The sequence below is a fragment of the Drosophila ficusphila genome, unplaced genomic scaffold (genome assembly GCF_018152265.1).
Source record: "Drosophila ficusphila isolate 14025-0441.05 unplaced genomic scaffold, ASM1815226v1 contig_127, whole genome shotgun sequence".
Classification (NCBI taxonomy): Eukaryota; Metazoa; Arthropoda; class Insecta; order Diptera; family Drosophilidae; genus Drosophila; species Drosophila ficusphila.
The window spans coordinates 775,831-790,078 of NW_025064016.1; the positions used below are offsets into that span (position 1 = coordinate 775,831).

Consider the following 14,248-nt stretch of genomic DNA (forward strand, 5'->3'; position numbering starts at 1 on the left):
AATTTCAACGCCGATTTTGTAAGAAGGCCATCCTAATCATTTAAAAGTACGTCATTTTGTAATCAGATTAAAATTGACAAAGTTATGGGTTCTGGAAGTCAAGTTTTTGTCACTATGCTAAAAACCATTGAAAACTTGGAAAATTCTGACATGAACACGGGTCAAAATTTCGACCATGGAACCACAATGAAAAACTTTAACGCAGATTTTTTCGAAATTCCATCCCAAACAGTTTAAGGTATCCCACTTTGGATAAAAATTAACAAAATTGTGGACACAGGCTATAGAGTTTTCGGTCACCTGAAATCGCTTAAACATGTTAAAAATAATTTAAACTTAGTTCAAAGTGCTACTGAGTCAAAAAAAATACTTATTCTTTTTAATAATATAATGTTTCTATCGTACTTAATCCATAGCCACATCCCAAGTCTTCTTTTCACTCAAACTCCTTTCTTTCTTTAGATTTCTTCCCCTTGTGGTAATTTGATTAGTCGGCCGACTTTTCAACTTTTTTCGTGCTGCTGTCTACAGGCTGAGCTCTCTCTCCTCCTTTTGCTGACTTGTCTGGGCAAATTTATATAAATGCCCGCAAAATTGACCTGTGGCCTCCCCCGGCAATTATAACAAATTATCAACTCGCTCACACGAAAGGACCCGAGAACACACAAACAGACAAACACAGATGCAGACACACAAAAACACACAGACACAAGTACACTTAAAGCCAAGTCAGTTTCCGGATCCGGTGGAAGAACGCCCACACGGCCACACGCACACACCTAGACGGACATTAATTATTCATAACTCGAACTCCAAGTCGAAGGACCGAGTCGAGTCGACCGAGAGCTGCTGTTCGGAGGCGGTCTTTGTCTTTGGGGAAATCTGCTGGCCCAGACTAACCATCCCAACCCCCTGGAGCCTCCTTCCTCTCACTCACCTGAATGTCCTGCGGTCTGCCAGCAGTTTCAGTTTAATGTCTTCAAAATGTCAAGACACACCGGCCTGCGGCGAAAAGGGGGCGAGTTTGAAGCTCGTACTTTGCCATCGCACTCACCTCTGTGGGTCGCCGATAAGTGTTTGGGTTGAAATTTTTCTTAAATACCTTAAACTGGAGGGTCCTTAAGTCGGTTGCTCTTACTTAAATTAGCAAGGAGCGCTCGCATGTGGGAACTCCACTTAAAACTTGACCCTCATTAGCTGATGGCCATGCGGCGTATACTTAACATTTGCACGAGTTGCAGTTGGATTTTGTAACATTCCGTAATGGCATCACTTTACAAGTATTGAATTATCAATGAATAAATTTGTATAAAGTATGTTCTTTGTATATTGATTAAATAGTATACTTTATGTATAGTATTTTTCTTTCTTTGTTCCTTTTCAATGGTAAATACAAGTTCAGTTTATTTGTAATTCCAAGAACCCCATAAGCAACCATGCTTTACAATTATAAAACGAACAATAAACCCTACACTCGAAGTCATCAATTTTTATCTGGATTTATGGACTATCCCGGATTTGTCTGAGTGATTAAGCACGCTCAACTACGTTGTCCTTCTCATCCGCTTAGCGCTTCATAAACTCCTCGCTGATTTAATAATATTAAGATCAACGCCATAAAGTGCTTGCGTTAATGTTGTTCAGTTAAAATTTTTATGCTTGCGCCATAAGACCAAAGTGGCAAACTGGCAGAAGGACGTTCGCCGCCAGCGTTAAAGGATGTCGGGAAATCGTGGAGGGAAAGTGGAGGGGGAAAAGCGAGAAATCCCAGGAAAAGGGAGAGGCCAAGTGAGAGTTTTTCAGAACCGACCTAGATTCAGGATGTCGGAGGGAGACAGTCGGGACTGACATCTGTTGTTTGCAACATAATAATCATTATAATTTATTTTAAAATGCAATTTACGCGGCAACGAGTTGAGTTCAGTTGAGTTGAGTTGCGTCGAGTTGATGGCGTGCATATTAAAACGCAGAAAGGATGACGACTGGCTGAATGATCATCGCAAATGAATGGCAATGGAAAGTCGGGTCCTCGGTGCCTGTTTATGCCCTAAAACGAGTTAATTAGCGTTGATTTTGTCTTCGCTTGTGCACAAACTGCTGAACAAATAGCGCTGCGTACTTCATTATTGACCAAACAGGTCACGTAACGGAGCACAAATAAAAATCGACACCGAAACGGTTTAGTGATACAACGTATCCACTCTATATATATATTGTATATATATAAATATATATATTCAGCGGCAGTTGCTCATTTACAATTTACTCGTCCTCATCCACGGGTCCTTTGGTCCTGGCGCAGTTTGTTTTGTTACTTACAAAACCGAAAAAGGTAAATAACAGGAAACATTTTACACTAATTAGCGACGCACGCAAATGGGCGGCTTTTCGAGTGAAATGGGCGTTTGTAGGGGGGCGTGGTCCACTGTTTTTTTTTGGGGAACTGGGAATGGATGGGGATGGATCGGTGACTGGGGCGGAATTGTATAAGTGGCGGCGATTCCATTTGGTGGCCTGTTTTGGGCATAAAAGTCACTGCCGTAAGCCTAATTATGTTGTACCGCCAGTATTTTGTTGTTGAAAATCTTCTTTTACGGAACTTTAAGTGGCTGGGGTGGAATATCTGATTTAATTTTGCATTAATTAGCCTCATTTCAGATTCAAACAGATTTAAGTGGGCGGAGTGGATAACACTTATTTTATTCTTTATGCGTATTTAAGTTTGAGGATATACTTTGGTCGGAAAACAAAAGCCATTAACAGCTTAAAGTTTTGAATTGAATTTAACTTTAATTATAGAGTGCTGTAGACAATTCTTCAGATGTCTACAATCAATATAAAATGTTTTATAACAAATACGTCAAAATAAACAGTTATTCTTGTTATGTCCTAAATCTTTTAATTAAAAATTCTTATAAAATGTAAATAATAATGACAAAAAAAGGGCAAAGTCAAAGGCCAAGTTTGCGTTTCATTCGGGTCAGCATCGGATCACAGACCAAATCCAAACTGGGGCCCCATCTGCTCAAAAGCGGACTTTGAACTAGGCTAAATCGCCGCAATCCGCTGGTTGTTGGCCATTGATTTTCCCCCGTTTTGGGGAGCGATTTAGTGACCGATTTCCATGTCGCTCGCTTGCCATAATTAACGTACAAATCGTTTTACGCAACCAAAGGGAAAACTCATATCTACAAGTGTAATACCCGGCGGACTGAAAGAGTGTATTGCATGGATTCCATGCGGAATTTTTTCCCCCTGTCGTCTGTCAATTTAATTACAATTTATTCGGCATTTTACTGGCCGAGCAACCAAAACAGGCATTTCGCATGTTGTGCGGTCAGCGCTTTGGCACATTGTTTAATTTATTTAAAACATATTTTGTTTTGTGGCAATTATTCGGGAAAATTCCTCGCTGCTCTGCACGTGAATTCGAGTGGTTTGATTTGTGTCGCGGTTTCATGTTTGGTTTATCTGATTTTCATTCGTGAGTGCAAAAGATTCAATTTTCATTTGGTGACCGAATAAATAAAGGTATTATTTTTAGCAGATCGATTTGGTGTCACACTAATGGCAAGAGCAAACAAATAAATACATTTATAAATACGTAAATATAAGTGTTTATGCAAATGCGTTTGGAATTTATTTCATAAGAATTGGTTTATGCAACACCTAAATGTTTACTGGGTAAATATAATGTTTTAATTTTTCAACAAATTAAAAAGAATTAATGGTTAGCTTTTGATTAAAATCACTACGTTAAACCATACTTTCTTTGTCTCTTGAAGATTAATTTCACCATTTCCATAAAACCAAGAAATCTCAGTCGGATAATTTAACTGTCTAATCCCCATTGCCTACTTTAATAGAGAAACTTAACGGACTAATTTCGAGTACTGACCGCTCTACAGGCCTATCTTATTTCCACAAACATTAACACACTTTACGAGTTGGGTAGCCATTTCCATTTCACTCTCGTCACTTTGAGACTTTGACGGACTGTCGGAAAAATGAATAAAAAGGATCAACAACAACTTTATTACCACACGACCTCGAAAAACTGTAAAACTGCTGCTGTCATTTCAAATTTATGCGACTTTTGTGACCAACTGTAACCCAACCCACATGGGCCCTAGCATCGTCCTGCTGCAACTTCCTTCTGCCAGCCAGCCATGTTTATGATATGGCGATGGTGCAAATAGTTTGCTAATTTTTCCTTTTCGGAAATTAGAGCATAAACTTTTGCTGTTGCCGCTCTTAAAACTTGCTGCTCTCTCTTCCACTTGTCCACACACAAAAACGCACAAAATTACACAGAAAACAATCTGTAAATATAATATAAAAAGCACTTGCTTAATTTTCAAAGGATTTTAAGCTTTGAGACATAATTTTAAACATTTTATAGAAGAAGAGGACAAATTTTATATCGAGTTAAGCCCACAATCTTAAGAGCTTTATAAAATCTTGACTAATTAAAATACTTTCTGTGTTGAAGCACATACACACATACGTATGGTGTACCAAAAACCAACACGCTTAACACTTTGCTATAAGAATGGCAGCTGCAGCTTCAACACCCACAACTACAACAACGGGGGCAGCCAAAGCAATTTATTTGGTTTTCGTTAAAAGTTTCCCTTTTTTTGGTTTGGTTTATTATTAACACCACACGCATAAGAGATATAGGGAAAGTTAAGGGGGGAGGGGGGTTATTCAATGGCGAAAAGTTGGTCTCCTTTGGGGTTATTGTTGTTGCACTTTGGCTCCATCTCAAAGTAAAAGTTATGAGTTCGGCAGCAAAGTTTTGGCTTGCAGCTTGTTTGTTGCACTGCTTGTTGTTGCACTGCCGCCTTGCACTTGGCAGGAAGCTTTAATTACAGTTAAGCTTAAAATCATATGCAAAAGTTGTTTAATTGTTATCAATGTCAGGTTGTGCCCCGAAACTCGAAAACATGATCCTTGTTACAGGATCACCGAAAATTAGGTCAACCTTTGAAACTTAATAAAATATGTTTCAAATGAAAGGTAACTCTAAAGTAATTTTATTGTATTCAGAAACAAGTCTCAAAATGTATTGCATTAGTTATTTAAAAGCACATATATTCAATTTTTTTAACCTTACTCACTATGCTTACTTTAGTCAAACTTAAAGCCACTGTTTTAAAGCAAATGTTGACAACCGCATAAAATATTGCATTGAAAAATATTTTGCTTGGGTATTTTAAATAAGTATTTTATTGATTCCAATGACCATGCATAATATTTGTTGAGTTCATAAAATTTGCACAGCCAAAAAGAATGACTTTGACAAATTCCACATTTGCCCGTATCAATACACTTTTGCCGGAATATATTTTCATGACTCCTACTCGCCGACTCGAATGATGATCAGCCAATATGGATACAATTTTTATGGCACTCGCCTATCGAATGTGTGGCAACAAAATAAATTTGAATTGTCCTTTTTCATATTTGCACATCGCGTAACAACAATTTTAAAAGCAATAGTGTGGGTGTGCACATGGCGTATACGACATGTGCATGCGAAATGCCCGATATGCATTCACGGGAAATTGGCATTTGTGTTACTTTCGCAATACCGGCGATATTTTTTTGGTTGTTATTGACCAGAAGTGACTGAAATTTGTATGCTCCGACCTCTTTTCACGCCCGATGAGCGAAATAAATTAATAATTGGCGAAACTCAATCAAAAAGGCTGCGCACTCAAAATAACAATAACATCAATACACGAAAAACAAGAAAATGTTTTTACATTATTTTATTATTATTATTTTTAATTTTTTTTTGGGTTCTCATTTTATATTATATTATATTACAGCTTTTATGATAAATAAAATTTATAAATAAATTTATTTAATTGTTATCAATAATTGTTATTTTTTAATTCAGTAAAATTTGATCGCTGAAGTTTTATAAAAAATATATGTATAGTTCCCAAACATATAGACAATATAATAATTTTTTTCAGTTTTAAATGGAATAAATTATTTTTAAAAATTATTTACATTTTCAACAATCATTTTTAATATTATACATCAATTTAAAACCTATTGATATCGGATTCAACAGCTGCAGACACACATTAAATTTAATCACCATAGGGAATAAATGCTTTCGCCTTTTACACGTTTTGTGCAACAGTTTGTGGCCGCACCACCGATTTCTCCAGTTCGCACAGCACAACAAACTTTGGCACACTTTAAACTTTAAACACACTCAATTAGATAAAATAAAATGTTTAGCTAACTTCTGGACCGGCCCTTCCCCTCCAGTTCGTGGGGATCAGGACACAGCTTGACCCAACGGGCCAACTTTTTGACTAGCTGAAAAATGTTTGAGAAGCAGCAAAAAAAAAATCAGAAATGGGAAAAAAGAGAGCACAAAGTTTTATACAACTTTTGGCAATTATCTTCTGAGCCAAGTCGGTCCATAATCATATTGCCCATGCCTAGTTTATGTGTATGAGAGCTTTATTCTGTATGTGTGCTGAATTCGTGCCTGTTTTGGCCACTGCAGCCTGTCAACAACAAAATGGCCAACAGCTGCAGTTGATGCCAACTATTTTTGTTATTTTCTGATGGACACCAAAACAAAAACCTCCATGGCTGGGTAAACATTTACAAAAAGTATTTTTTAAAGCCCATTTTGTAGGCCCTCCTCCCGCTGCCCAAACTTAATTGTGCCAATAATGTGTTGGCTCTAATCCTTTAAGTGCTCTTCAGATGGCAGTCTGCAAAAGTTGCTTTTTGTCCGCCTTTGTAATTAAACATTTTGGGAAAGCTTTCAGCCCAGATTATTTTTTGTGTTTATGAAAGAATATGCTTGGGAAATTCAATAAAACGTACCATTTTAAACATTTGAATTTGATCATTCTGTGGTGCAGAAACGTATACTTTTAAGAACAAATAAAAACATTAAGAACAAAGTTTACTAATATCAGCAATTTTTGGTAAAAGGGAAAAATACTTTGAAGTCTTAACCTCTTTATATTTCGCTATGTTTTATAATTCTTTTATTCTACCTTATAAATTTAAAAGTTTAAATATGTATAGGTTTAATATTATAAATTAGTACGAGTGACATCTACAAATGCAACGCTTCTCTTAAGAGAGGCAAAACTCTCTTTTCGAACTCTTCTCTTTGATTGGAAGCTTCCAGCGCTTGACTAAGAGAGCCACAGTCGAGTTCATTTTCGAACATAAACACCAGACATCTGTGCACAAACACCAACAGAGCTCATGGGCCCAAAAGACATGGCCAGGAGGTGCATCCAAAGCGCATAAATAACAACAGCGAGCAGATAGACTGGCAGGCAGGTGACGAAAGTAGGAATATTGTCATAGGAAAAGGTTAAAACAACAGCAGGATAAATTGGGTCAACGTGGCGTATGCTTAATGTCTTATGCCACCGGCTTTAATGAGCCCCATACCCGTTATTTTTTTACTCTTCCACACCTTGAGGACTCTAGACAGGACTGAAAGGAAAAGAACAGCACTGGATGCCGTCAGATTCTAATCAAAGAAAGTAAGTGTCTGAACGCTATCAAAAGCGGAGATATACTATATAAGAGGCTGCTCACTGCTCGGCGTATTTGCTCGACTTGGCACTTTTCCTCGCAATTTTTTTTTTTTTTTTGTTTGTTAACAAGTTTCTTACGCTATGACTTGGCCCGGCTTATACAGTCAACTTTTGTTATGCCCGGGAAAAAAAGAAAGCAGAGGGAAAGCAAGAAAAATGCAAGAAGCGAGAAGAGACGCATAAAAACTTGTTGAGATTTATCTTGCCACACGCGAAGAACGGAGAACGCTGCCAGTTCCACACTGAAGCACCTCCACCGCCAGCAGCCAACCGTCATCTAACTGCATTAGTGGAGACTGCCGCTCCTGGCGTTGCATATTCACGTCGCATATGCCAGTTTATTTATGGTCCTGCCAGCATTTAAGCTACTTAAAGTACGCAACGCTCGCTGCATTTGCGGCGCTACTTCTTGCCACTTGTTGTGGCACATGTCCTTGTTCCTGCCGCCCACCCGCTGCGCGGGCTCACATTATGAAAATCCGCGGCAGCCACAGTCCTCGACTGACTGAGTGGATACAATAACGAGCTCTGGCTCGGGAAATAAAAAGGAGCAAAGGGGACAAGTCATTAAGAACACCATGTGGGTCAGCGATTTCATTTTCGGAAGCTCTGGGGATTAACCATGACGCGAACTTATGTTGTAATTGGTTCAGGTGGATGCCAAGTGGGATTTCTTAAGCAGAAGGTGTTGACAGTGTACATATTTATATGTCTTTAAGGGTACATACCATAAACTTTTTGATGTATATGTTTATAAAAATGGAATAATAACTAGTTTTATTAAATAGTTTAAAGAGAATCCCATTTAAAATATACTTGTCTTAGATGCTAATATATAATAACGAGGAACAAGCCACAAACAATACTCAAAAAAAAAACACAACAAAGAGGAAGTGCAGAAACTAAAGTAGAACGAATACAATACAAATGCCACGAAGTGCGGTAAACCAGCCGCTAAATATTTGCCACTATTGCTTTTATGCTATTATGTTTTGATATGTATTGTGGCAAAAACAATAGAACCACTTATTCCATACACTCCGTTTGGATTTGTTAGGAAAAAGTATCTAACGAAATTCAAACACACTCTGATAAGAACTTACCAGATTAAACTTTTTCACCTCAAAAAAGTTGATAAATATTATTTTAAAACACACTTATAAATTTTGTTAAGAAGGATTTGTAACTAATAATTTGTAATTTGTAACTGATAACTAATGCAAGGCCATCTGAAACAACGATATGCACAAAATATCTTGAATTTCGACTGAAGGACAATGCAAATGGTGTCAAACAACTGTTGAGTGTGGCCCACCATGGATGCGTCCTGGCCGAGAACCAAACGGCCAGCAGTTGGTATTTGTTAGCATTCAGAAACCCGGAAGCGATACAATGAATCCGCAACAGGGCCAAAAACAAAAAACAACAACTGTCTGAAATCAGCAAATGCAAAACGGAAAGCGAGACACAAACAAATGGAACAAAATGCTGCTCCAGTTGAGAAGGAGCCAAGCTAAACTATCAATAACACTTAAAAGCTTTTTCAAATATTTTCCATCCGTTTGGGTTTTTTGTCTATTTGCTGCATTCTATGTGCATTTGTAAGTTTCTGGCGCACCATATTTATTATTTTCCTTTATTTATTACTGCAAATGTTTTTTGCTCTCCCTGTCTTCTGTATACTCGTATTTAAAAATGCAATTTGGCTTGTGTTGAAATGATGAATATGCCACGCTGGGGAGCGGAAGACCAAAGTCATGATATATTTGCCGAGTTGCATAAGTATTTCAATATTTATTGATAATATGAGTATACGTGTATGTATATATTAAGCGTTATGCAACATTTTTTTGGTTGAGGAAATTTGTTTGCGCTGCCGAAAGACAGTCATCGGGGAGCTAGCCTGATTTTAAATGTGGAGAAATAATTATTTATTGATCCAAATGCTTATGCATCAATTCTACTGGAATAAGAGGAGTTAAATATGTATTATAAAAATATCAAAAAAATAAATAGCTCGTTTAGGAGTTACGAAACTCTTGCAGCTTTAATTTAATTTGATTTTAAAAGTTCAACGTCCCATATACAGAAAAAAAAACTGAATATTAACGCCAATTTAAGCCCCAAATATGCAATTTCAGATATAAATATAAAAGTTATTCCATAATTCATTGCCCATTTAATTAATATTTAAATGCAAAAGGAGCGCATGTTTCTGTTTAAAATGGCCTTTATTATTTCACTGTACGGAGTTATCTTTATATAAATTAATGGAGCATCATACTACAAGCTTGAACCTTTAAATGAATAACAAATAATGAGTGATTAAATGTCCTGAATTTTACGAATTGTATTACAAAGATGAATACATTTTTTATGGATAAATTTGAGTTTTATCTTAAAAATGGTTTATAACATTTCATGTGGAACACCTTTTGCCATTGTGCGTGTTTATATTTTGACTGAACGCCTTTCACGCTTTAAAGGATGCGTCAGCATTTGAAGAGGAGACCAAAAGCTGACGAAACTATTGCAGTCATTTGGTGCTGTGTGCGTTTATGTCCACACATGCGGGGGTTTTATAGATATATCTTTATGTGGGCAGGGTGCCTCTGTCAGACATTTTATCTGACCGAGCGGGTCAAGCATCAGTTCATTTTATTGACATAAATGTTTATGTTTATTTGTCTGTGTTTAAGCATTACCGTTTATTGTATTGTTGATCCTGCCAGTGCTGTCGTTGTACTACTGTGTTTGTTGCTTTTGCCCACATAAGAGCAATAACAACATTGTGCAAATACACAAAAGTCGAGTGTGTTTTACAAGTGTTTGTAGGGTGCCTCGCCCCACTCAAAATGGTTTGTTTGTCCATAAGCGAGGCGGGATAATGAGATTTTAAAATTGATTTAATTAAATGCCATTATTATTAAGTTTAACAGCGTATAATTATATCAATTATTGCATGATGATATTTACATTGGAGGAATAAATGTAAAACTTGGCTTTATTTTAATTATAATTTTTCTACGCCTTTTTGTTGATATTTACCTTTGCTGTTTGCTTAAATTCTAAAAGCAATTTGTATCACAATTGTTTGTGTTCTTACTTAAAAACTACAGTTCGATTTGTAAATTCAATATTTCAAGTAATCTACATTTACAAGCATTTTACGTAAAATTCTGTAACTATTTCGAAAAAGCTTTTCAGTCCTTAAGTGTGTTCAACTTTCATTTTATTTTATGTTTGCATTTTAAGTTATTTAATAATAAGGTGGAAAAAAAGGGTTTAAAATTGATTTTCGTTGCTGGTCTCTTATGTTTAAATTTATCGAAATGGTTAAAGGCGTTTGAATGTTGGCGGCTTCCATCTTTCATCGATAGTCGATAGCTTGTAAAACCGCAGTTTTGGCCTTCAGCTCTTTCCAACACTGAGAGAGATTTGCCAACTGTGCAGTGCTGGACAGCAACGGAAAATTTCAGGGCTGCAGAAACATTGTTTACCAACCGCTTTTGTAAAACTACCGCACCCGAAGGAAAATTAATCACAGAGTAAGAATCTAAAATACTTAATTTCCTTTGCCGTCATTTTAAGTGGCATTGACAGTGATGCCACGAAGGCAAATGTTCGATTCGAACCTTAAGTCGAGTCTCATGGTGAGCAATCCGACTTTCATATACCTGCACCGTTCACTCTCGCTGTTTTGTTGTTGTGCGGGCTCTGCCAACACTGTTGCTGTTGCTTCGCACACGTTGCTAGTGGTGAGAAATGAAGGTTCGATTCGAACCTATTTGCAGAGGTTCGGGCAGAGCAAATGAAGTCGAGTCTCCATATAGTTTCCTACTCTATGACATTATATATACAAAATAAATAGTTTCCTGCGGAATTGCAGTCATCCAACGGTCCAGTGGTTACTTTTCCAGCGCCCCCGAACACGTCCAACCATGCAGGTGAGTCTGCGTCTGCTACGTTGGCAAAGGGACACGCCAGCAATTGGATTGCATGTTAGGACTTCTGAACCAGGATGTAATCAAAACCAATTCTTATTCTTGCAGCCCGGAGCTAGGCAATGGCTGGCAACGGTCCTGCTGGTGGCCCTCGTCCTGGCGGCCGACTGCTTCTATGTGCCCGGCGTGGCGCCGGTGGAGTTCGTCCAGGACCAGAAGATCGACGTGAAGGCCGTGAAGATGACCAGCAGCCGCACCCAGTTGCCCTATCAGTACTACTCGCTGAAGTTCTGCTACCCCAAGAACGGCACCCTCATCTTCAAGTCGGAGAATCTCGGCGAGGTTCTTCGCGGCGACCGGATCGTTAATACGCCGTACGAGGTGCGGATGAATCAGCAGGTCAACTGCCGGTTGCTGTGCAATCAAAAGGACAGACCGCTTACGTGGAGCAAGGAGGACTCCGCTCTGGTGGCGGAGCGCATTCAGCACGAGTACTTTGTGCACTTGCTGGTGGACAACCTGCCGGTGGCCACGCGCATCGTCAGTGTCAACAGTCCTACGGAGGTGACCTACGAGCACGGCTACCGATTGGGCCAGGTGGACGGGGACAACATCTACATCAACAACCACCTGAAGTTCATCCTCTCGTACCACATGCACTCAAAGGACAAGTACCGAGTGGTGGGCTTCGAGGTGGAAACGGTTTCGGTCAGTCACAAGGAGCTCAAGTTCCACGGCGACACCTGCAATTTCCCAGACAGCGCTCGTCCGCAGCTGGTCAATCCCAATGGGGAGACACAGCTGTACTTCACCTACTCCGTGGAGTGGAAGGAGTCCAAGGTGAGCTGGGCCTCGCGATGGGACATCTACCTCGGCATGCGTGACGTCCAGATCCATTGGTTCAGCATCATCAACTCGCTGGTTGTGGTCTTCTTCCTCTCGGGAATCCTCACCATGATTATGATTCGCACGCTGCGCCGAGACATTGCGCGGTACAATACGGATGACAACATTGAGGACACGCTGGAGGAAACCGGTTGGAAGTTGGTGCATGGAGATGTATTCCGTCCGCCCAAGAACACGAGACTGTTTTCCGCAATTATTGGCAGTGGTATTCAGATCTTTTTCATGGCTTTGATTACCATCTTCTTCGCTATGCTGGGCATGTTGTCTCCCTCGTCGCGAGGTGCCCTCATGACTTCTGGCATCTTTATGTACGTCTTCATGGGCACTATCGCAGGATATTATGCAGCGCGTCTGTACAAGACCATGAAAGGTCGTGAGTGGAAAAGGGCGGCATTCCTCACCGCCACTCTTTACCCGGGAATTGTTTTTGGGTGAGTTCAAATAATCAATAAAACATTTAAATACCTAATAAAATATTTCTTTAACCACAGCACTGGGTTCTTTTTGAACTTTTTCATCTGGGACAAGTCGTCTAGCGGTGCTGTGCCCTTTACCACCATGATCTCACTGCTGCTGCTTTGGTTTGGCATCTCGGTGCCGCTTGTCTACCTGGGCTTCTATCTGGGCTACCGCAAGCAGCCGTACCAGCACCCAGTGCGAACCAACATGATTCCGCGGCAGGTGCCCACACAGCACTGGTACATGAATGCGGTCTTGAGGTGAGCAGATTTTATCCATTACATTTTAACTTGCTTATCCAAATTTCCATCCCATCTTTACAGCACTCTGATGGCTGGCATCTTGCCCTTTGGCGCCGTTTTCATTGAACTCTTCTTTGTGTTTACGGCCATCTGGCAGAATCAGTTCTACTACTTGTTCGGCTTTCTCTTCTTGGTGTTCTGCATCTTAGTTGTTAGCTGTGCCCAGATCTCCATTGTTATGACATATTTCCAGCTTTGTGGCGAGGTGAGATTAATATTAACAAATTTAAGAGAGAAAATACTTCATCATTTTGATTACAGGACTACCGCTGGTGGTGGCGCAGTTTTATTGTATCTGGCGGCTCAGCCGTCTACGTGCTTTTCTATAGTATCTTTTACTTCTTCACTAAGCTCGAGATCACGGAGTTTATACCGACTCTGCTTTACTTGGGCTATACGGGTAAGATAAATTAGTTTTATCTTTGAATATCTCGTTTCTACCACCTCTTTAAACAAAGGTCTTATGGTGCTCACTTTCTGGCTGCTGACCGGCTCAATTGGCTTCTTCGCCGCCTACGTTTTCATTCTGAGAATCTACGGAGCTGTGAAGATCGACTAAAGAAGTTGTGTCATCCACTCGCCACGCTGTACACCAAACTATCCTTGCAATATCATTCGATCATAAATATATTTATAAAGCAACTGAACCAAGGCTCGTTCAGCTGCGAAAATCAAAACAAACAAAAACGGAAACTAAAAAGTAAACTCGACGACTCGGCCATGTGAGCTAACTTCCCCCTCTTTCCCAGCTTAAGAAAGCACCTATTCAGCAACCACTTACTAAGTCGAAACACGATATTCAACATAAACGAGTATGTCTTGACCCCTGGAAGTGGCTCGATTTGCGAGAGCGTTGCGTTTTAGAATCAATCTAGAAATGCCTAATTTATATATGTATGTAAAGAACCTAATCTAAGCAACTGATATAAAACAAACAAAAATCAAATAAACTAAGCTTAATGTACGACACCTGCAAGTGTAAGTTTCTTAGCTGGAAAACGAGATATTTTCATCGATCGTTGACTTTCAGTTTTCAGCT

The 14,248-nt window shown here is 39.2% G+C and overlaps 1 protein-coding gene and 1 long non-coding RNA gene across 3 annotated transcripts in view; one reads left to right on the plus strand and one right to left on the minus strand.

Annotated features, from left to right (window-relative positions):
• The window catches only part of LOC108092614, a 43,480-nt gene extending 34,691 nt beyond the window's left edge, over window positions 1-8,789 (minus strand). For both annotated transcript variants that reach the window (XR_001771438.1, XR_006245888.1), the window contains exon 1: window positions 8,702-8,789. This is a non-coding gene — a long non-coding RNA (uncharacterized LOC108092614). The remainder of the gene's footprint in view (window positions 1-8,701) is intronic.
• Window positions 8,790-11,382: 2,593 nt separating this feature from the next.
• On the plus strand, window positions 11,383-14,178 carry LOC108092733 (transmembrane 9 superfamily member 4). Its single transcript, XM_017192462.2, has 6 exons — window positions 11,383-11,545; window positions 11,651-12,879; window positions 12,940-13,167; window positions 13,231-13,414; window positions 13,471-13,609; window positions 13,668-14,178. The coding sequence occupies exons 1-6, from the start codon at window positions 11,540-11,542 to the stop codon at window positions 13,766-13,768; spliced, it is 1,887 nt and encodes a 628-aa protein (XP_017047951.1). The 5' UTR covers window positions 11,383-11,539; the 3' UTR covers window positions 13,769-14,178.
• The last annotated feature ends 70 nt before the right edge of the window (window positions 14,179-14,248 follow it).